The sequence below is a fragment of the Oncorhynchus kisutch genome, linkage group LG11 (assembly GCF_002021735.2).
Source record: "Oncorhynchus kisutch isolate 150728-3 linkage group LG11, Okis_V2, whole genome shotgun sequence".
Classification (NCBI taxonomy): domain Eukaryota; kingdom Metazoa; phylum Chordata; class Actinopteri; order Salmoniformes; family Salmonidae; genus Oncorhynchus; species Oncorhynchus kisutch.
In genome coordinates this window covers 70,822,939-70,846,829 of record NC_034184.2, presented here as the reverse complement: position 1 = coordinate 70,846,829, position 23,891 = coordinate 70,822,939, and the positions used below count along the sequence as shown (strand labels likewise).

The following is a 23,891-nucleotide window of genomic DNA, read 5'->3' as shown; positions in this document are numbered from 1 at the left end:
TGTGTGTGTGCGCGTGCATGCGTGTGCAGTGTAGCAGGAAAGTGTATGTTTGACCAGGAAGTATTTTTAACACATTGCAAATCTATTCATACTACAGATGCAAATTAAACAAATGACAAATGTCAAGTCATGCAGAAGACCAAATGAGTAGATTGAACAACCCCAGAAAAACAGAAAAACAGCGTGAGACCGAGCCTCATGACAGTACACAAAGCCTTAGCCCTGCATGAGCTTTACCAAGCCACTGAGTTCTATTAAAGAGGCGACGCTGCTCTTTTAGCAGGAAACAAATGTGACAAGGTGCAGGGAGAACAGGATCTCAAACAAGATGAATCTAAGTGGGTCGCGAGAGCGTGAGGCAATTCTGCATCCACAAAACAGACGGAAAGAGAGTGAATCAATGTAAAGGCTATTAGGATGATGAAGATCATGTCATTTTAGGACCAGATCGGGGCCAAAACAGAGTCTGTTGAATAGGCAAGGCTTTCTGCGCTGTTGCTTTGTCTCAGATATGCACATATTATGTCAAATTTAATGTTGGGGTTTGAATTTCCTGTATTTTTCAGCTATTACCAACTCTAAATATGTATTCGATCTGTTTGTAGTGGTGTAACGATGTTGTGCAAAGGAAATGAACAGAACTAACTAGCAGTGAGATTTGTTTGATTCAACATTGGCTTTGTAGGCCTGGTTCTAGCCTCTGGGGAATCCAAATAAACATTATTACCAAGATGCACAATTGAATCATTTCTAATGAAGTGGATTATGAATTGCCTCAAAAGTGAAGTGTGTAATTTATTATCACATTACATAAAGAGAATAAGGATAAGGAATAAGGACATCAAAGAGGGAAACATCGGAGCATGCTGTGCCGCTTCACTTACAGATCATATTGCGCTGCCACATGGGAGGCAGTGAAAGGTATGCTTTCAAGTTAGCTATCGCCCGTGTAAGCTTCTCCATGTAAACTCAGAATATGATGGAATGTGTTCCCTCCTGTTACCTTCTCTATGGTAGATAAGCATTGATAAATAGATGACTAACTGTGCTATAAAAATACACCCTTTGAGTGCTTAAACGTGTGTGTGTGTGTGTGTGTGTGTGTGTGTGTCGGCAGGTGACTGGAAATTTCCCTCACAGCAGTCGTGTGTGTGTAGTCATGTCTTTGGTCTTATTTGGTAACGAGGTAATGAGAAGGCATATCAACCCACGGCAACAACGATGGTAATAAAATGTAACTCGGACCTCTTCTCACATCCCTACCTGTAGTACAGTCCATTTTGTCATCCCTTATAAAACACTGATGTGACAGATGGGGGTTCGAACCTGGGTGTCCTACGTCTATGTATATAACGCAAGTGTATATGTCTCCAGAAATGGTTACTCATCAGGCGAGTGTTTCTAAAGTCAGGACTAACAGGAGACATGGCTGTGTACAGTATGCTAATTTGCTTGTTTAGATTAACTGTGATAGATGTGTTATTATGGTTGACACTTCTGTTTTCTCTCTCTCCATCTGTCTACTGTAGAGTCTGAACTTTGATCTCAATGATCTCAATTTGATCTCAATGTGAAAGTACTGTGATGGCGAGTGGAGACCACAGGAGGTTGGTGGCGTCGTAATTGGGGAGAACAGGCTCGTGGTAATGAATGGAGCAGAATTCGTGGAATGGTAACAAATGGATCAAACACATGGTTTCCATTTGCGTCGTTCCGGCCATTATTATGAGCCGTCCTCCCTTCAGCAGCCTCCTGTGGCGGAGACTCATCCTGAACTACAGCAGACAGGTTGACAGGGTTTCTTCCCATTACACTATCACTCTGCTGCCTAGTTGACGTTCAAGGCTGCACAAGTAATTGGCAAAGACAGGGAACGTTGAGCGATGATTCATATATCTCGCACAGTATCCATATCTGTGGAATTAGATCTAAATGACTGTGGAGTGTGGATCCCACACAATAGCAAATAACAACCCGTCCTTTCTGACCTATTTTCAAGATAAATTCAAATTAATTTGAACATTGATGCCTAATGAAGAAGAACTGGTACTGTACAGTGGAGTCTTAAAGTGGAGCACTGTGAAATTACTGAGCTACAGGTACAGTATGTCTGAGAGTCTCAGAGCCATTTCTAACCATTTCTTTTCAATTAAATTAGTAAAGTATTTTGCAATGTGGGGAAGGCCTCATAACACCACCATATGTGACCAGCTGTCTTAAATAGGGCTCAGCAGCTGATTCGTTTATTAATTTTTTTGCAGTTGTTTTAAGTACATTCAAAATTGTTTATCGTACACTTTGTTGGCAGTTTCGAGGAACAAACCTCAAGCTGTTTTTGGGATGGTTGAGTCCAGGTATTAGAAACTGCATCCTAGGCCTAAGTCTGAAACAGTACAATAGACCAGCACCATTGTGATTTTCTGACCATTTCTGGCATGCCAAGGGACACATATAAACTGCCATCTGTGGACAGGAAGGAGATTATGGATTCCATCAGCGTTTCCAAACTGATTGGTTAGATGAATCACTGTCGCTGCCTGGATGATTTGTTAGAGAGAGAACATTGTATATATTGTTAAAACACTGTATATATATATATATATATATATATATAGATATATATATAAAATATGACATTTGTAATGTCTTTATTGTTTTGAAACTTCTGTATGTGTAATGTTTACTGTAACTTTTTTATAGTTTATTTCACTTTTGTATATTATCTACCTCACTTGCTTTGGCAATGTTAACACGTTTCCCATGCCAATAAAGCCCTTTGAATTGAATTGAATTGAGAGAGAGAGACAGAGACTGAGACAGAGATAGAGACAGAAAGAGAGAGGAGAGATAGGCAGAGACTGAGACAGATGGAGAAAGAGAGAGACAGAGAGAGAGAGAGAGAGAGAGAGAGAGAGAGAGAGACAGAGCGAGAGAGAGAGAGAGAGAGACAGAGACAGAGACAGAGAGAGAGAGAGTTTTGTATATTATCTACCTCACTTAACACATGTTTCCCATGCCAATAAAGCCCCTTAAATTGAATTGAATTGAGAGAGAGAGACTGAGACTGAGACTGAGACTGAGACTGAGACTGAGACTGAGACTGAGACTGAGACTGAGACTGAGACTGAGACTGAGACTGAGACTGAGACTGAGATAGAGACAGAGAAAGAGAAAGAGAGAGAGAGAGAGAGAGAGATGAGAGCTACTCATCTGAGATGGATGGATGTTAGGAAGAGGAGAAAATGGAAGGAATATATTGCAGAAAGATATAGCTCTAGGTAGTTCTTCATCTATATGAAAATTGGACCTAGCCAGTTCAATCTCTCTCTCTTTTACCAGTGTTAACCGGCCAGCACATTTTGAGAAAGCCCATCGTTTTATCCTTGTTTTTAACCATTGAATAGGCTTTTTCCTGTGTAGAATTGAAAAGAGACACCTAGAGGCCTGTGGTTAAGAGTCGGTGAGACAATGTCTGTGTTCCATTGTCCATACTAGCATACCATATACACTTGAAATAAGCAACGTATTGGGCATGCATTCTAAGTTATATGCTAGTTCTGGTATTGGAACTGACTGTTCTGTGTTCCACTGGAAAAGGCCCCCTGTTCTGTTGGAACAGAGCCTATGAAAATGGACAATAAGAGAGTGCACCGTGCATGACCCCTCCAACCTCAATGACACTTGTCACTGTACTCCAACTGACCCCGCAGCAACTGTGTGTGTGTGTTATTTACTGTAGCTAGCACATGCAGTCTCTGTTGTGTTCAGCAGGGCTCTAACAGCACGTCTAATAATATCAAGAGTTTGCCTTGTCCACCACAGAGGTCCTGAGATAACTTGTGGGTGGCTTTGGCCAGGCATGGTGCGAGGTGGCTGAAACAACACCCCCCTGAAGGGCGCAGGTCGCGGGTGGTGGGCGCAGGGGGGCTGCTGTTGTGTCCTACTTTGAAAGTGACAGCTGAGTGACGGAGCGCTATGGAACTATAAGGCTGAGGATATATATATAGATATATAGATATATATATCTATATATATATATTTTTTTTAAACCTTTATTTAACTAGGCCAGCCAGTTCTGAACACATTCTTACTTACAATGATGGCCTAGGAACAGTAGGTGAACTGCCTTATTCAGGGGCATAACAACAGATTTATACCTTGTCAGCTCTGGGATTTGATCTAGCAACCTTTCGGTTACTGGCCCAACGCTCTAGGCTACCTGCCGCCCCACGCCCAACGCTGTAACCACTAGGCTTTCTCCCCTCTCTCTCTCTCCTCTCTCTCTCTATAAGGCTGGAGCTAGGGCCAAACCCAGGGCCGGGGCTGACCCAATTCCTTTCAACACATTCAAGGGCTTGATGAAAAGTTTAATCTAACTGTAGAATAGTTGAAATGCATGGAATGGCTTGGTGGTTTGGAGAGGCTGGGGAGGTTAGAAAACCCCTGATCTACACGTCTCCCTCACAACCTGCTGCCACCTGTACGGTGTCCATTTTAGGACATCCTCAGCCTCACGCCTCATGCCTCACCCCTCCTTGAGTCAATGAGCGACTCTCACCAAAAAGCAATGACATTTACATTAGCTTCCATCATGGAGGAGCAGCCAAACAGATCCAGATGGCAGAACAACAGTCACTGTACAGTGGCGGGGCGTCCGTGGCTCGTGACATCCTTCTCTGGCTCCATGGCAATCCGTCTGGTCTGTGGTCTGACTCCCAGCTGCAACCGGGAGCCTCCATGCTCTAATCAGCATATTCCTCACTAATTGCCTCCCTGTCTGTGGGAGAGGGGAAAAGGGGGGGTGGGAGGTAAGAGAGAGAGAGCAGGCAGGGAATGATTTACATGTGATGGGCTGCTCTGGGTTAAGCAGGTTGGTTGGTCGTAATCACAGAATTACTGTATAGGCATGTAAACGCTTGCTCCCTCCCTCCCTCCCTCCCTCCCTCCCTCCCTCCCTCCCTCCCTCCCTCCCTCCCTCCCTCCCTCCCTCTCTGCCTCTCTGCCTCTCTGCCTCTCTCTTCATCTTTCTTCCTCTTCATCTTTCTTCCTCTCTCTCTCTATCTCTCTCCCTCTCTCTCTCTTTCTCCTTCTACATCTTTCTCCCTCTCTCTCCCTCTTTCTCCCTCTCTCTCCCTCTCTCTCCCTGTCTCTCCACTTCTACACACTGACTAGGGATTGACTGAGATGCTGCGTTTTTTATTGCCGTGATTCAACCCATTTTTTATTCTAATGTGTTTTCACCTCTTAGCACAGTCACCCTCTCTAAATTTGTGAATAACAGTGAAATTAATCAGAGCAAAATTATGCGGCAGCATTCATATCACCATAAAATTGTGTGAAAAAAATATATATTTAAGAACCTCCAGAGTGGAAGGAGATCAAACCCAACCCAACCATCTGCTCAGGTGGTCTTCATTATTTACTGTCCCTGTTTCCCGCTCTGACAGCAGTAATTTCTTTAGCGGTGAGATGGATGGCTCAAATGTTTAACCAAACGAAGTTGCGGCGAAGCGCAAGCTGCCCCATTGAGCTGTGAATATCCCTGTCAGTCAGTCAGACGGCAGGCGACCTTAATGACTCAGCTAACACACACACACACACACACACACACACACACACACACACACACACACACACACACACACACACACACACACACACACACACACACACACACACACACACACACACACACACACACACGTTGGCATAAACGAATAAACACACACACTCACCGGCTACAGCACCTATGAATTAATCCTCCCTTCCCATAGTCACTGGCCAACTCCCAGGCCTGCTGTCTCTGTATGATATCTCAATGACAAGATTACTGGTGTATTCCACTGTAACAATTGGTTGTTTTTTTGGTTGTATAAGGCTTTGTTTGTCTGGTTTTAAAGGTGTCGGATAACAACCAGACTTTTCTGTGATGTCATCAAGACATTAGGGAAATAAATTATTTATTTTATAAATCAATAAATATATTAGATTGTTTCATCATCAGATAGATGTACAGAATATAATACAAAATGTATATTACAGTGGATCACCAGTGCAGGGGATCACCAGTGCAGGGGATCACCAGTGCTAAGCTACGCTTCATCGCTTCTCCGGCCTGAGTCTGGCCACAATACTTCGTCCACATCATAGGATACGTTTTCTCTTGCCAAACATCGAGGGAAGTATCTCCTAGCATGGCGTATCCAACCTTGGACAGAGGCAACCTCTATGTCCCCACATAGACCATATTTATAATTGCAGTCTCTTGTACATCTGTAAACAAGCGTCCTCGTCCTCCATGATGTCTTTGCCTTTCCACTCTGTACAGAATTCAAACACAGTATGTGTTCAGCATACTGTACAAAACAATGTAGTACAGCATGATAACCAACCTCATTCATTCAATGCAGTGCAGTAAATGGATGGCTGAGAGTTACAAATGTTTATGCAATACTATGCAGTCGTACATATTTTACAGTACATTGCAGTAATGCTAAAATAGTCATTAGATAGTTGCATAGTAAAGCAGTGATTGGTTAGTGATCAGTTAAGCTATTAGTGTTTGCACATGTGAGGAGTGTGTGTGTGACCTGGTAAATAAGTGAAGCATTTTGATTGGTTGTGTTTGGAAAAGGAAAGCAAGTCACTTCCTGTTCGATTTTTGTGTTTTAGGTAGATAATTGTGTGTAGTGTTTTGAAAAAAGTGTTTTATGCTATTGACAACTGAGTCAAACGCTGAGAAATAGCTTATGGTTTTGGATATTTGGTGTGTAGTTTTGCACTTTGAGTGAGAGGTTTCAAAAATCGTGTGACATGAAAAGATTTTGTGTGTAAGCAGTTGGAAAAAACTGTAAACAGGGAAACTCTATTTGCAGCAAAACAGAGGCATACTTGACATACAAAACAGACATAGACATCACATAAGACATGAAAGCAAGTGAGGCATACATAAATGTAGTAAATAGGTGACAAGGTATATTGTGCAGTCTTTGTTTGTGTATCAAGTGACACCATCCACAGTGCACAACCTGCCTGTCAGCCTATACGTTTGGTTGACCTACTCCTGTGAGTGAAACAGTAAATGAGGGAGGTCTGTGAGGCTTGAAACAGAGGCTTTCCTTCCCAGGAGTCATTTTTTTAGGTGGTGGGTTATACACCAATACTCACTGCTTCCATCAGTCTTGTTGTGACATTCTATTGTACATAAGGGAACTCAAATCCTAGCTTGGCGGTCCGGTATTGCTATGGTTCCCAATCTCTGTCTCTGATGGTTCCCAATCAGAGACAGCTGTTTATCGTTGTCTCTGATTGGGGATCATATTTAGGTAGCCCTTTTTCCCCACTTTCTGGTATGGGATCTTGTCTACAGTTAGGTGCCTGTATGCACACTAGTAGCGTCATGTATCGTTTGGTTGGTTGGTTGTTTGTTGTTTTGTTTTGGTGAGTTTCAGTTCATTAAAAAGTATGTGGAACTCGATTAATGCTGAGCCTTGGTCTCATCATTATGACGATCGTGACACAAGGGCTAGGACTGAACAGCCCGGCAGCTAGGGATTACCTAAAGAGGTATCTCCCCTGACTTGGGCATGTTTTCAATACAGACTCCTTAAGTCATACTGTATTCCATATGAGGCCTCCAGAACTTATGAAACTTGCCCAGTATACCCATAATCAAATCTAGTGATACATAACTTGACATTGTGGGAGAACCCAACCTTCCAATTAATGGTAATGCATTTCTTAGCTGCTATGAATGCTTGGTTACACAGTTTCATCATATAACAGTCTCCAGTATCAACATTTCCAAGCAAACAAAAAGAGGGAGAAGGGAGACTCTATAGACATTCTCAGATAAAAGAACATAATCTTTGACAGAATTCAGCCAGCCCTCATAATATGTCCCCTTTTGGGTTTTACACCTCCAGCATAGGAATTACATTTCCGAGTGCATGTAATTCAGTTTCACTGATATATAGTAATTTATATGGATGATCTTAAACTGAACCTGACTGACATTCAAACACATCCGTATCCATTCATCAACATCAATAGCTTCTACCAGGTCTTCCTCTCATTTTTGTTTTACATGTTTTGTGTCATCGGGAAAAGACTCTATCAACCCTTGATACAGTTTGGAAATCAACTTTGGAGGTTTGTCAGACTGCCCTAAAATAGCATCTGGCGTGTCCAGTGTTTGCCGCACAGAGAGAATAAAGTGTGCTAAAATTCACCTCACCTACTCAAAGACTGGTCTTCCCTCGCTGCCTGCCCCTGCTGAGACCCATGATCCTCCTAAAATGAGGCATGACAAAGATTTACCTTGGTGTACATTTATGCATTTTATTATCCAAGAATAGAATCATTGGTTCAATAATTGAAATTACCTTTAGTCCACGATCCCAGATTGTAGCTTTAAGATTAAACTGCTGTCCTGTAGCTACTGTAGGTGTAGCCATCAATTCAAGATGGAACTTTTTGTATCATTCACTGAAATTGTTAATATACGTCAGAAATCACCTGAGCTTCATGGACGAGTCATCCCTGGCTGTCTGACCCTGCTGGGACCCCTGTCACCATCTGATCCTGCTAAGACCTGATGATCTGATGAGCATAGTGTTGTGTACTGACTGCACCAGAGGGCTGCTTTCCCGCGGGATGCCTGCAGGACCTGCGTGTCCGACAGAGATCATTGGGACGCAGTCTGCATTTTTCATGCTGTGGGCGGGAGCGGGCGGTCAGACAGACGACTTTGGGATGAAAATATTTTTGTTGTTCCACAGATTATTTGGAAATGGTCCTCTCTCTGCTTTGTATGCGTTAGCCTACCAGTTGTATTAAAAACACATATTTTCACATTATTCAAAAGTTCTACTAAACTAAAATATGGAATTGTTTTATGATGGTTATACCATGGATCATTTTTCTATTTGATTTAGAGTTTTAGAACCCCTGTAGATATAGAAAAAAAAGTTTGAATATATACAGTTGAAGTGGGAAGTTTACATACACTTAGGTTGGAGTCATTAAAACTCATCTTTCAACCACTCCACAAATGTCTCGTTAGCAAACTATAGTTTTGGAAAGTTGGTTAGGACATCTACTTAGTACACGAGACAAGTAATCTTTCCAACAATTGTTTACAGACAGATTATTTCACTTATAATTCACTGTATCACAATTCCAGTGGGTCAGAAGTTTACATACATTAAGTTGACTGTGCCTTTAAACAGCTTGGAAAATTCCAGAAAATTATGTCATGGCTTTAGAAGCTTCTGATAGGCTAATTGTCAATTGGAAGTGTACCTGTGGATGTATTTCAAGGCCTACCTTCAAGGCAGGGTAGCCTAGTGGTTAGAGCATTGGACTAGTAACCGGAACATCGTGGACATATTGAGCCAACACCATTGACGTCTTGAGCCAACACCATCATTTACATCTTTAGCCAACACCGTGGGCATCTTGAGCCAACGCCATAGACATCTTGAGCCAACACTATGGACATCTTGAGCAAACACCATGGACATCTTGATCCAAAACCATGGGACATCTTGAGTGAGGGAGAAAGAGATAAAAAGATAAAGGAGAGAGAGAGAGAGAGAGAGAGAAAGAAAGAGAGAAAGAGAGAGAGAGAGAAAGAGAGAGAGAGAGGGGGAGGAGAGAGAGAGAGAGAGAGAGAGGGGGAGGAGAGAGAGAGAGAGAGAGGGGGAAGAGAGAGAGAGAGAGAGGGGGGGGAAGAGAGAGAGAGAGAGAGAGGGGGGAGAGAGAGAGAGAGAGAGAGAGAGAGAGAGAGGGGGGGGGGGGAGAGGGGGGGAGAGAGAGAGGGGGGGGGGGGAGAGGGGGGGGGGAGGGGGAGGAGAGAGACAGTCATGGATTGTGAAAGACAGAGAGGAAAGGAATAAAGAGGTGGGGCAAAATCTTCCCACATCATTACACAGCAACTCAGCCTCCCACAGCCTCATGGGACCAAGCAAGCTGAAAAAAGAAGGAAAAAACCCTGTCAAACAAATCAACAATCAACATGTTGGCAAGAACACCAAGGAAACATTTGAATAATCAAACAGTGATTATAAACGCACACACAAGCGGCGTCGGAGTCTGACTTCCCAAATCAACTACCCCAAAGTGAACCCCCCCATTCACAACGTGGTCTCAGGGTATTTCGTTTTAATCTGTATGTAAATCCATTACGTTAGTTATGTCATGAAAGGAATAGCAGTTGTACAACAATCATATGAATTAGAGGACGGTTACTAAGTATACCAAGCATTAAGAACTCTCTCCATGAAATAGACTGACCAGGTGAATCCAGGTGAAAGCTATGATCCCATATTGGTGTCACTTGTTAAATCCACTTCAGTTAGTGTAGACGAAGGAGAGGAGACAGGTTAAAGAATGATTTTTAAGCCTTTAGACAATTGAAAAATGGATTGTGTATCTATGCCATTCAGATGGTGAATGGGCCAGACAAAATATTTAAAATGGTAGTAGGTGCCAGTTGCACCGGTTTGTGTCAAGAACTGCAATGCTGCTGGGTTTTTCACACTTAACAGTTTCTTGTGTGTATCAAGAATGGCCCACCACCCAAAGGACATCCAGCCAACTTGACAGAACTGTGGGAAGCATTGGAGTCAACATGGGCCAGCATCCATGTGGAACACTTTCAACACCTTGTAGAGTCCGTGCCCCGACAAATTGAGGCTGTTCTGAGGGCAAAAGGGTTGGGGGACATCTCAAAAATAGGAAGGTGTTGCTGATGTTTGGTGTACTTAGTGTATAGTATTTTACGTTTTATCCGGTCGTACAATAGCATACGATTTGGATGAAGTCACTTATCATATGTCTTGGAGGGCGTATAGTATTATAGCTTTCTCTGAGACCAGGTTGCTTGTTGCGTCATAACAACCAAGGAGAATTACAGGGAGAGTTTACGTTGGCGGTTAGTGTAACTAATGACAATGGTTAGGTGAATTTATGTAGCAGGTTAGGTGAATTGGGTTAAGTTTAGAATAAGGGTTAGGGGAAATGTTAGCTAAAATGCTATATTTGTCCGTGACACGAACACTCAACCTTTGGATTGCTAGATGGTCACGAATTACACCCACCCATCCTCCGCGACCAACCTCCCTTCTTTTGTTTCTCTCTAAAGTAACTACCTACTATTGGTAGGTATTAATCATCTTGGAGGTGCTCAGAAATACGTAAAGTATGTTTCGTATGGCTCTGAGGCCAGGTTGCCCTTCAAGCCTCTAAATTTCTTAATTTACTCTCAATTCTCATCTTTTCCTCTCCTCCCCTCTTTTCTTCTCTTCCCCTGTGGTCAAAGCAAGGGAGTTGATTAGACAGAGGGTTCAGTGCGGGTGCAGTTGTCTTGCCCAAATTAATAATCTGTCACGAGGGGGTCACCAGTCATCGATGAACGTGTTTTTGCCTCCATCCCCTTGTTAATGAAGCATGTAACGTTTTTGGGGGGGAGGGTCAGGGTGTGTATGCACTGTGCATGCATTTGTGTGTATCTGTGTGTATGCGGTTTGTGTGTGTGTCTTGAAAGAACGGAGATAGATTAAAGACAAGCTGTAATCCTCTAGGGACATAAGGTCTCAATTATAACTAACTGATGATGAAGAAGCCGTCGGGTAAGACGTCGGCAACATTGATGAACCATAATCCCTTTTTCTCCCTCATCACAGTGACTATGGAATCAATTCAACCACGCCTGTATTTTGTGTGCTGATTTACAGCAACGAATGGCTCAGTGTTTTTCCTAATCACTGGTTTCTTTGAAAACTGAGCATCAGGGTTAGAGGTGCACCACACACTTATGACGAAGAATACCTCCTCTGTCTGTCTCTGTTGACCGTGGTATGTGAGTGTGAGAATGTGGTGCGTGCACGCACATGCACCCAAGCCTCTGTCCATTGCCCATCCATCTCAAGAGATATCTGGAGTGGTTTACTCTGTTTGAATCCTACAATAAATTGGCAATTGCACAATAACGCTACAAATAATGGTTCTTATCTTTATCCCCATCCAGGCTACCATACGATGGTGAAGCGTGAATGACCAAAGGTCTAAAGACGAGTCATGCTACAGGCCCATTCAGTCCCCTCAGGCTGATGACTCTTCTTACATCCCAGTTGTAATGGTCTAATAGGAAACCTAGATGAATAATGCTGACAGCCTGTCAAGTGACTCTAAGCTTCAGCTGGATATGCTGGATAGAGGCCCTGACTGGGCCCTAGGCTGACAGCCTCTGGCACCGCTGGTACACTGCTCCTCCATGTGTTGCTCTTTATTGCTGATTTCCCAAAGGGATACCAGGTCAATCCCCAGTCTCAGGCTAGGCGGGTTTGGGGTGAGGGCAGAGGGTTTGTGGGTTAGTGGGGTGGTGGGCTTGACCCGAGCGCTGAAGTTAGGGGCCAGGTCTCCCTTGCAAAATAGTTATTTTGACCTCGATGGGACAGCATGTTAAAATAATGATTATATAAATAATGAATTTATGTCTGAGGTTAATTTCTGATTTAATAGGGATTCCCTGGGTTATGGAACAATAGCTAGGGTGTGTTCAATGTCAGGGTGTGTTAGCTAGGGTGTGTTCAATGTTCATAACATTTCAGATAGAAGTGCAGCTTACATGATTCCTAATTCTAGAGAGAGAGAGAGAGAGAGAGAGAAAGAAACAGAGAGAACACACACGTGTGTGTGTGTGTGTGTGTGTGTGTGTGTGTGTGTGTGTGTGTGTGTGTGTGTGTGTGTGTGTGTGTGTGTGTGTGTGTGTGTGTGTGTGTGTGTGTGTGTGTGTATGTGTGTGTGTGTGTGTGTGTGTGTGTGTGTGTGTGTGTGTGTGTGTGTGTGTGTGTGTGTGTGTGTGTGTGTGTGCAATAGGCAAGCTGTTCTAAACCATCAACATCAGGGCCACAAGCTACATGTTCCTATCCTCAGGTAAACCCTATCTCCCCCCTCTCCCTTTTGTTCAGTATTCTCTTTAGACGCCTGTGCCCAAGTGCTGCAGCTGAAAGTACCCGAGTGGCGCAGGCAGCCAGCCTTTGAAATGAATCCGAGGCCCATTTAACTTGTTCAATACCCCTAGTGACCTACATAGTGCACTTTAGTGGATCAACCCTATTTTTGGAGGGAATTGCATTTGCCTAAACGGGCTCTTGGTCAAGCCTGACAAGCTGTCCTTTACATTTCATTAACTCCAGATATGCTGAGTGCTGGTCCTACAAGGTGCAAGACTACAGAGTGCTAGACTACAGGGTGCAATACTAAAGGGTGCTAGCCTACAGGGTGCTATACTACAGGGTGCTAGACTACAGGGTGCAATACTACAGGGTGCTAGACTACAGGGTGCAACACTACAGGGTGCAATACTACAGGGTGCAATACTACAGGGTGCTAGACTACAGGGTGCTAGCCCTACAGGGTGCTAGACTACAGGGTGCAATACTACAGGGTGCTAGACTACAGGGTGCTAGACTACAGGGTGCAATACTACAGGGTGCAAGACTACAGAGTGCTAGACTACAGGGTGCAATACTACAGGGTGCTAGACTACAGGGTGGTAGACTACAGGCTGCAATACTACAGGGTGCTAGACTACAGGGTGCTAGACTACAGGGTGCAAGACTTCAGGGCGCAATACTACAGGGTGCTAGACTACAGGGTGCAATACTACAGGGTGCAATACTACAGGGTGCAATACTACAGGGTGCAAGACTACAGGGTGCTAGACTACAGGGTGCTAGGTTACAGGGTGCAATACTACAGGGTGCTAGACTACAGGGTGCAATACTACAGGGTGCAAGACTACAGGGTGCTAGAGTACAGAAAACTAAACTACAGGTTGCTAGAATACAGCGTGCTAGACTACAGGTCACCAGACTACAGGGTACTAAACTATAGGGTGCTAGACTACAGGTCACTAGACTACAGGTCACTAGATTACAGGGTACTAAACTATAGGGTGCTAGACTAAAGGAAACTAGACTACAGGTCGCTAGACTACATGACACTCGACTACAGGTCACTAGACTACAGGTCACTAGACTACAGGTCACTAGACTACAGGGTACTAAACTACAGGGTACTAAACTACAGGGTGCAATACTACAGGGTGCAAGACTACAGGGTGCTAGACTACAGGGTGCTAGGTTACAGGGTGCAATACTACAGGGTGCTAGACTACAGGGTGCAATACTACAGGGTGCAAGACTACAGGGTGCTAGAGTACAGAAAACTAAACTACAGGTTGCTAGAATACAGCGTGCTAGACTACAGGTCACCAGACTACAGGGTACTAAACTATAGGGTGCTAGACTACAGGTCACTAGACTACAGGTCACTAGATTACAGGGTACTAAACTATAGGGTGCTAGACTAAAGGAAACTAGACTACAGGTCACTAGACTACAGGTCGCTAGACTACATGACACTAGACTACAGGTCACTAGACTACAGGTCACTAGACTACAGGTCACTAGACTACAGGGTACTAAACTACAGGGTACTAAACTACAGGGTACTAAACTACAGGGTGCGAAACTATAGGGTGCTAGACTACAGGTCACTAGACTACAGGTCGCTAGACTACATGACACTAAACTACAGAGTGTTAGAATATATGTCACAAGACTACAGGGTGCTAAACTATAGGGTGCTAGACTAAAGGAAACTAGACTACAGGTCACTAGACTACAGGTCACTAGACTACAGGGTACTAAACTACAGGGTGCTAGACTACAGGTCACTCGACTACAGGTCGCTAGACTACATGACACTAAACTAAAGGGTGCTAGACTACAGGTCACTAGACTACAGGGTACTAAACTAAAGGGTGCTAGACTACAGGTCACTAGACTACAGGGTGCTAGACTACAGGGTGCTAGACTACAGGGTTCTAGACTACAAGGTGCTAGACTACAGGGGGCTAGACTACAAGGTGCTAGACTACAGGGTGCTAGACTACAGGATGCTAAATTACAGGTCACTAGACTACAGGGTGCTAGACTACAGGTCACTAGACTACAGGGTGCTAGACTACAAGGTGCTAGACTACAGGGTGCTGGACTACAGGGTTCTAGACCACAGGGTGCTAGACTACAGTTGTCTAGACCACAGGGTGCTAGACTACAGAGTGCTAGACTACAGGATACTAAATTACAGGTCACTAGATTACAGGTCACTAGACTACAGATCACTAGACTACAGGGTGCTAGACTTTACATTAACAGAGCAGAAATAACGCTGTTTTTATAATGCTTTAAACAAAGTGTTGTGGTATACTTACGTGATTCCATCATCTGGACTGGCCTAGGGGGCCCTGGCGGTAGCTTCCCAAATAATGAACACAGAGGTTGTGTGTGTGTGTGTGTGTCTGTGCTCTGTAACCTCCTTGGGGGTGACCTGTGATTGGGTTACCAGGGTTACCAGGTCTCTGATTTGTGTTGGGAGCAAAGGCAGCCCTGACCACCAGGCACTAGTGACAATCAATGTAAATAATACATTCAGGTAATTGGACCCACAGTATTTGGGCACGTTTAATAAAAAAAAAATTTGCAGCAGAAATGGAAAAGTAGTGTTTCTTATTGAATGAGTCCAAGTAGGCCCTCCCCGTTTCAAAACGTTTTCTTACGTTTGGTGACTACTGACCCTGGCTCTCCCTTCTGCTTGGCTTCGTGTTGTGATGTTAGAGTCAGTGATGGCTGCATGCACACAATCACACATAGCAGGCCTGTTACGCAAATGCCTATACGCAGTATTATATCTTTTTTTTTACTGCACTATAAAAAGAAAGTGCTATCTAAAACCTCAAAGGGTTCTTCGGCTGTCCCCATAGGAGGACCCTTTTAAGAACCCTTTTTGGTTCCAGGTAGAACCCTTTTGGTCCCCATGTAGAACCCTTTCTACAAACCAAAAGGGTTCTACCTGGAACCAAAAGGGGATATCCTATGGGGACAGCCAAAGAACCCGCCAGGATTTGTTCTTCTTCTAAATGTAGACCTGAGAAACAACAGGAGAAAGTAAATAAGCCATGCATTTGTTGCTTGTGTTGAATGTCCAGTACAGAACAGTCATTCTGCAACAATGTTGATGTGTTATCAGGATGTCCAAGTCTGGGGGTGCCTTTTCTCTTCGCTCCGTTAGGTGTCTTGTCTCTTCAGATAGCATCTCTGGGCTCCATAACTACAAAGCATTAGAAGCTGAGGCGTCCATTGATGTACACTCTACATGCTCACGCGTAACAATTTCATTTATTCATTTATGACACACAACAATACATGATTAACTCTTTGAATGATCTTTATCTCTAATATTTTCCCAAATACACATGAATCCTGTACTGGTGGTTACTAAGATAATTATATAGGTTATAAAAATGGGTATCAAAAAGAAACATGGGAATAACCAGTGCTGGTTGTGAAAAAGAAACATGGGAATAACCGGTGCTGGTTGTGAAAAAGAAACATGGGAATAACCGGTGCTGGTTGTGAAAAAGAAACATGGGAATAACCGGTGCTGGTTGTGAAAAAGAAACATGGGAATAACCGGTGCTGGTTGTGAAAAAGAAACATGGGAATAACCGGTGCTGGTTGTGAAAAAGAAACATGGGAATAACCGGTGCTGGTTGTGAAAAAGAAACATGGGAATAACCGGTGCTGGTTGTGAAAAAGAAACATGGGAATAACCGGTGCTGGTTGTGAAAAAGAAACATGGGAATAACCGGTGCTGGTTGTGAAAAAGAAACATGGGAATAACCGGTGCTGGTTGTGAAAACATGGACACATAAGAGAGGCAGAATTCTGTCAAAGCAAAGGCGGGCGCAAAGTTGGTTGAGATTATGCTGCGAGAGAGAGAAAAGCAAGCCAAGCGTACTGGCGTTTTGTTCAGCCCTACAGTCCGTTGCATCAGGGTCCGGGGCAGTAAATAGCTGAAATGGTATGGAAGTAAAAGGCGGGACTTCACATGCATGGTGTACAGGCGCAGGGGGCCACACAAAGGCCATGGAATCACACACAGATTGATTTAACCTGTTTATAAAGCTGCAAAACACGAGGGGAAATGTATGTCATAGGCTTTAATGCAGGTCAGGCCTGATATATTGTATAACATGTATAATATCTTAATGTACAGTTGACACTCATTGAAGTACTGCATTTTATACTTTTTTTTCATGGGGTTATTGACCCAGATAGTGATTTCTGATTAAAAACATTCAGTAACACTTTATGAGCAGTTATTGTCACCTACGTTGTGTATTAATATAAGACGTTATGAACGTGTTCGTATTATATGAAAAGGTTATTCATGGGATGTGTTACCAAATAGTCTATATTTTCAATGAAGTTGTCATCTTCTGAGCCTGCATTAATATGGAATCGTATAGGTAAGGCCTTAGACAGGTCTAAAGTGGCTACAGTGATTATTTCGATATTTTATTCTCTAGTGAGCAGATTGCTACCTGGTTGAAAGACTGTATAAGTCTCCAGACTCTGATGGACTGGGGTTGTAAGCTGAGGTAATGGGACATCAGGTGCTCTTTTGATGTGGACTCTCACAAGGAATAACGTGAAGAAACGCATGAATGGATGAAAAATGAGGCCTGTCCGATCATTCAATTAGAATACAAAACAGATGGCATGGTCTGTTTGTGCACGGAAGTTTGTGCACCCACACAAACACGCGTACAGGCATCCACGCACACGCACACAAACACACACACCATTACACACCCACACCACGCATAACACAATAGTGGCACAATCTATTTTGGCGACAGAATAACTGTCCTCGGCTGAAGTGATGATGAGAGTGAAGGGGAGGCAATATCAATGACAATGACAACCGTTTCGTTATGATAACCCCCCCAAGCTTGGTTTATCTGTACATTACAAATAGGACCTTTCGCTGCAGTAGGCTGAATCAGGGTCACACAGTGTTTCTTGATAGTCTTAAACAAGTCTACTTTGAAACAAAAGTGTACACCTCACACACATGGTTACGAGCTTAAAGAAAATAAGACACTTGTACCATGTCAGATACAGAGTTGAAAATGTATTATGTTTTGAGTTTGCATCCCAATATTACATTTTGTACACAGTGCATTCGAAAAATATTCAGACCCCTTGACATTTTCCACATTTTGTTACGTTACAGCCTTATTCTAAAATGGATTAAATAAAACATTTTTCTCATCAATCTACACACATTACCTCATAATGACAAAGCAGAAACTGTAATTTTTTTATTTTATTTACAAATGTATTACAAATAAAAAACAGATACCTTATTTACATAAGTATTCAGACCCTTCGCTATGAGACTCTAAATTGAGCTCAGGTGCATCCTGTTTCCATTGATCATCCTTGAGATGTTTCTACAACTTGATTGGAGTCCACCTGTGATAAATTGGACATGATTTGGACAGGCACACACCAGTCTATATAAGCAAAAATAAGCCATGAGGTTGAAGGAATTGTCCGTAGAGCTCTGACACAGGATTGTGTCAAGGCACAGATCTGGGGAAGTGTACCAAAACCTTTCTGCAGCTTTGAATGTCCCCAAGAATACAGAGGCCTCCATCATTCTTCAATGGAAGAAATTTGGAACCACCATGAAGAATGGGAGAAACTTTCCAGATACAGGTGTGCCAAGCTTGTAGAGTCATACCCAAGAAGACTCAAGACTGTAATCACTGCCAAAGGTGTTTCAACAAAGTACTGAGTAAAGGGTCTGAATGCTTACGTAAATTGTATTTTTTTTTAATGAATTTGCAGAATTGTCTAGAAACCAGTTTTTGCTCTGTCATTATGGGGTATTGTGTGTAGATTGATGAGAGGAAAAACTATTTAATCCATTTAAAAATACGGCTGTAATGTAACAAAATGTAAAAATTCAAGGGGTCTGAATAGTTTCCGACTGGACTGTACATCACAAAAGACTGACAGATAATAAAAGTGTTTTACATAGAAACACCAGATTTTTAATGTTTCTTTTTTTTAATGTTTATTTATTATGATGTTATGAAAATGAATACATTCCACCCATGAGGCCACTAGAGGGCGATTTGGTTATTTGACTGCAGGAAAGAGGTCTATGTTAACTCAGGTCTGCATTTAGGAGTGATACCCCTGTGTGACTGCCCTGTTGATTACCTCTCTCTGTCTCTTTCTATCTCCCCCTCCCTACTCCCTCTCCCTATCACCTCCTCTCCCTCTCTCTCTCTTTCCTTCCCCTCTCCCCCCCTGGTAGCTGGTGAAGTCAACCCTAGGACAGGTGACTCAGGATGAGAAGATGGCCACCCTGCTGCTACCACCGGGTCCTGACAGCTTGCACCGGTTCACCCGGGAGTCCCTGGCTGCCGTGGAGCAGCGGATCGCTGAGGAGGAGGCCCGGCGTACCAAGCACTACCAAGAGGACCTGGGAGACGTGGAGCTGCCCCGGCCCCGGGCCGACCTGGAGGCCGGCAAACAGCTGCCACGCATCTTCGGCGACATCCCCGCCGGCCTGGTGGGAGTCCCACTGGATGACTTTGACCCATTCTACTTCAAGAACCAGAGAGTGAGCACTGGGGGGTGATGGTTGGTGGGAGAATGAGAGGGGCTGCGTGGGTGTGTGTTTGTGTGTGAGCGTGAGGTGGTGGGTGTCTCTCTCAAGGGTCCTTATTCTTGTGTTCGAATGCCTGTGTTAAATGTGTTTCTAAGAGCATGTCACTTCTTATATCATCACTGACATCGCTTCCTTTGTCTATTGGACCTCCTTGAAGGATTTCCTCTTTAGTACCATTCCAATTACTGGAACATCTTCCTGTGTGCTTTTATTCATCTGAACCAATTTCCCCTTCTGAAACACATCTCTGGTGTACTCACAGTGACCCTCCTTATATAAAGCCTCTGAAATGGTGTGTGCGTGTGTGTGCGTGTGTGTGTGTGTGTCATCCGTCCTAATGGAAACTGGCTGTGGCCTTTGAGGCAGGTTGAAAGGATTCCCCATACCCATTTTTGGGCCCTGTGACTGGGCCTGTTTGGGCTGCTGATTCAGGATGTGTGTGTGTACGTGCATGTGCGCTCGTCTGCACATGTGTGTGTTCTTAGGATGCAAAAGGTAGGACTGATTTACGAATAGAAGGATCAGACAGACAGACAGAAAAACAAACAGAAAGAGAGACAGACAGACAGACAGACGATGGTTTACTGTTGGCACCATTCTGGTTCTCACACAGTCCTTCTTCTTTAAAAAGAGTTTTGAAATGGGTTTGTGTCCCCCCCCCCAATGTGTAGACTGGAGGGTGCCTCATCGAGTCATTCTATACAGTATGCATTACAGTATACCTCCCAGAGTGGCACATTTTTGTTCCAGCACCAGCACATCCATATTGAACTACTCGACTTATCGTCAAGCCGCTTGATAAGTTGAATTAGGTGTGTTCGTGCTGGGCTGGAACAAGAATGTGCAACCCTGGGGGTACTGTAGGACTGTAGATGAGATAAACGTGTATTCCAGGATGTGAATAATAAGCTTTTAAGCTGGTGGATAAATCAAATTGAACTGACAGCTATGGCTGTAGTTGGTGTGGCATCAGTTGGATTTAAGTGATTTGAGTATGTAGCAAGTGAGGAAATAACATTTGATTTGATTTAATCAGTTTCCCAGGGAGTGGAAACTGTACCGGTACAGTATGTGAAAAGGACAGAGGCTAGAGTACTGGTTTTAAGGTGCTCAGTTTTACATTGGCCTTTCAAAATTCATCAGTCTGGAGCTTTGGTTTGCTGGAGGATACAGAGGGAGGCTGAAGAGCTGGATCTCCTGGGGATAGCTAGATCTCCTGGGGATAGCTAGATCTCCTGGGGATAGCTAGATCTCCTGGGGATAGCTAGATCTCCTGGGGATAGCTAGATCTCCTGAGGATAGCTAGTTCTCCTGGGGATAGCTAGTTCTCCTGGGGATAGATAGTTCTCCTAGGGATATATAGTTCTCCTGGAGACAGATAGATCTCCTAGGGATATATAGTATTCTGGGGATAGCTAGTTCTCCTGGGGATAGATAGTTCTCTTGGGGATAGAGAGTTCTCCTGGGGATAGAGAGTTCTCCTGGGGATAGAGAGTTCTCCTGGGGATAGAGAGTTCTCTTGGGGATAGAGAGTTCTCCTGGGGATAGATAGTTGTTCTGGGGATAGACAGTTGTTCTGGGGATAGACAGTTGTTCTGGGGATAGACAGTTGTTCTGGGGATAGAGGACATGTCAACTGGATACAGTTGTGGGTCCTCACCTCACTTTCCTCTGTCTTCCTGAATGTTTCTGCCTCCCCTCCCTCTCTCTCTCCCTCAATCTCTCTCCCCATCCCTCCTACACCCCCTCCCTCCCTCTATCTCTCTCTTTCTCTCTCTTTCTCTCTCTTTCTCTCTCTTTCTCTCTCTGACTCTCTCTGACTCTCCCTCAATCTCTCTCTCCCCATCCCTCCTGCACCCCCTCTCTCTCTCTCTATCTCTCTCTCTCTTTCTGTCTCTGACTCTCCCTCAATCTCTCTCTCCCCATCCCTCCTGCACCCCCCCTCTCTCTCTCTATCTCTCTATCTCTTTCTCTCTCTGACTCTCCCTCAATCTCTCTCTCCCCATCTCTCCTGCACCTCTCGCTCTTTCTCTCTCTTTCTCTCTCTTTCTCTCTCTGACTCTCCCTCAATCTCTCTCTCCCCATCCTTCCTGCACCCCTCTCTCTCTCTCTCTCTCTCTCTCTCTTTCTCTCTCTGACTCTCCCTCAATCTCTCTCTCCCCATCCCTCCTGCACCCCCCCCTCTCTCTCTCTCTCTTTCTCTCTCTGACTCTCCCTCAATCTCTCTCTCCCATCCCTCCTGCCCTCCTCTCTTTCTTTCTTTCTTTCTTTCTTTCTTTCTTTCTTTCTTTCTTTCTTTCTTTCTTTCTTTCTTTCTCTCTCTCTCATTTTCTCTTTCTCACTCTCTTTCTCCTACCTCTCCTCCAGAGGATAAGAGCTCCTGCTAATTTCCCAAAGGTTTTGTAGAGGAATGGAACAAATAAACCAAACCAAAACAACCTCTTATTGTTTACCTTAACTTGGCCCAGGCCATTTGATAATCCAATAGGTCTATGCAAGCCAACACCGACAGACTATGAGAGAGTGGATAAACCTGCTGGTACTATATGAACTACAGTAAGAGATGTTTTCAGATGACTATGAAGGCTTGCGATGTGGATGAAGGCTTGGGATGAGTCTGTTTTGAGGTCTAAATACATTGGACTAGGGTTGCAAAATTCTGGTAAATTTCCCCAAATTCCCAGGTTTTCCATGAATTCAGGATGGAATAGGCAGGAAATGTAGTATTTCAGGAAAAGATGGGCTTTTTGGGAAAGTTATGCAACCCTACATCGGACACACTTTGAGTGTAAAGACATTTTACAGAGCAGAGAGTACCAGCATGGGGGACTTGCAATGTAATCAGTGATTTTGTTTGTTTGTGTGTGTGTATGTGTTCGGGTGTGTGTGTGCGTGTGTGTGTGTGTGTGTGTATGTGTGTGTGCGTGGATGTACTGTCAGTGTGTGGTTGTTGCCACTGCAAGTTTATTGTACACATTTATTGCCATGCCATATTGCCCTTAACCATGATGCATCTCTCTGTCTCTTTCAATCTCCCTCACCCCCTGTCTCTCACGTTCTTCCTCTCTCTCCTTGTCTCTCTCGCTTCCTGTTTCTCCACAGACATTTATAGTACTGAACAAAGGGAAGGCCATCTTCCGATTTAGTGCCACGTCTGCACTCTATATTTTTAACCCCTTTCATCCTGTTAGAAGAGCATCAATAAAGGTTTTAGTACACTCATATCCTTTCTGATGGGACGCTCACAGCTCCACCAACACGTGTCTGTTTTAGGGTTTCAAAATGAAAATCAATGAGCAGAGACTGAACAACATTTGGGAGGGAACCAAAGCCTTACAATGTACTCTGGTTCAGTTTGTCTAGTTAGATTGTCATGTCATTTTCGTTGTAATCATGTTGACATTGTGTACTAATGGGTGTAAATAGAGACGGGGGAGGGAGCTGAGTTGCTCAGAATTGAGGCGTTGGTATTGCCTGCTGTCTCTCACTATCGGAATTGAGCCGTTGATATTGCCTGCTCTCTCTCACTATCAGAATTGAGCCGTTGGTATTGCCTGCTCTCTCTCACTATCAGAATTGAGCCATTGGTATTGCCTGCTCACTCTCACTATCATAATTGAGCCGTTGGTATTGCCTGCTCACTCTCACTATCATAATTGAGCCGTTGGTATTGCCTGCTCACTCTCACTATCATAATTGAGCCGTTGGTATTGCCTGCTCACTCTCACTATCATAATTGAGCCGTTGGTATTGCCTGCTCACTCTCACTATCATTATTACGCTAAATCAATGAATGCGAGGAACACAGGACTAGACTTGTCCTCTGCCTCATGTGCATTAGACTCATCTTAGAGGTCGTACTCCAAAACAGATTTCATCTCAAGCTGTCACTGACTCATAGACTCAGTGGATGGTTACTGTTAGGTTATGTATAGACTGGATGGTTACTGTTAGGTTATGTATAGACTGGATGGTTAATGTTAGGTTATGTATAGACTGGATGGTTAATGTTAGGTTATGTATAGACTGGATGGTTACTGTTAGGCTATGTATAGACTGGATAGTTACTGTTAGGTTATGTATAGACTGGATAGTTACTGTTAGGTTATGTATAGACTGGATGGTTAATGTTAGGTTATGTATAGACTGGATGGTTAATGTTAGGTTATGTATAGACTGGATGGTTAATGTTAGGTTATGTATAGACTGGGTGGTTAATGTTAGGTTATGTTTAGACTGGATGGTTACTGTTAGGTTATGTATAGACTGGATGGTAACTGTTAGGC

The 23,891-nt window shown here is 43.7% G+C and overlaps 1 protein-coding gene across 1 annotated transcript in view; it reads left to right on the top strand.

Annotated features, from left to right (window-relative positions):
- LOC116376341 (sodium channel protein type 2 subunit alpha-like) overlaps window positions 1–23,541 on the top strand; it is a 35,998-nt gene extending 12,457 nt beyond the window's left edge. The window contains exons 2-3 of the mRNA XM_031836228.1: window positions 19,249–19,557; window positions 22,708–23,541. Coding sequence (XP_031692088.1) covers window positions 19,291–19,557; window positions 22,708–22,839 — 399 coding nt within the window. The 5' untranslated portion in view covers window positions 19,249–19,290 and the 3' untranslated portion in view covers window positions 22,840–23,541. The remainder of the gene's footprint in view (window positions 1–19,248; window positions 19,558–22,707) is intronic.
- Window positions 23,542–23,891: the final 350 nt, after the last annotated feature.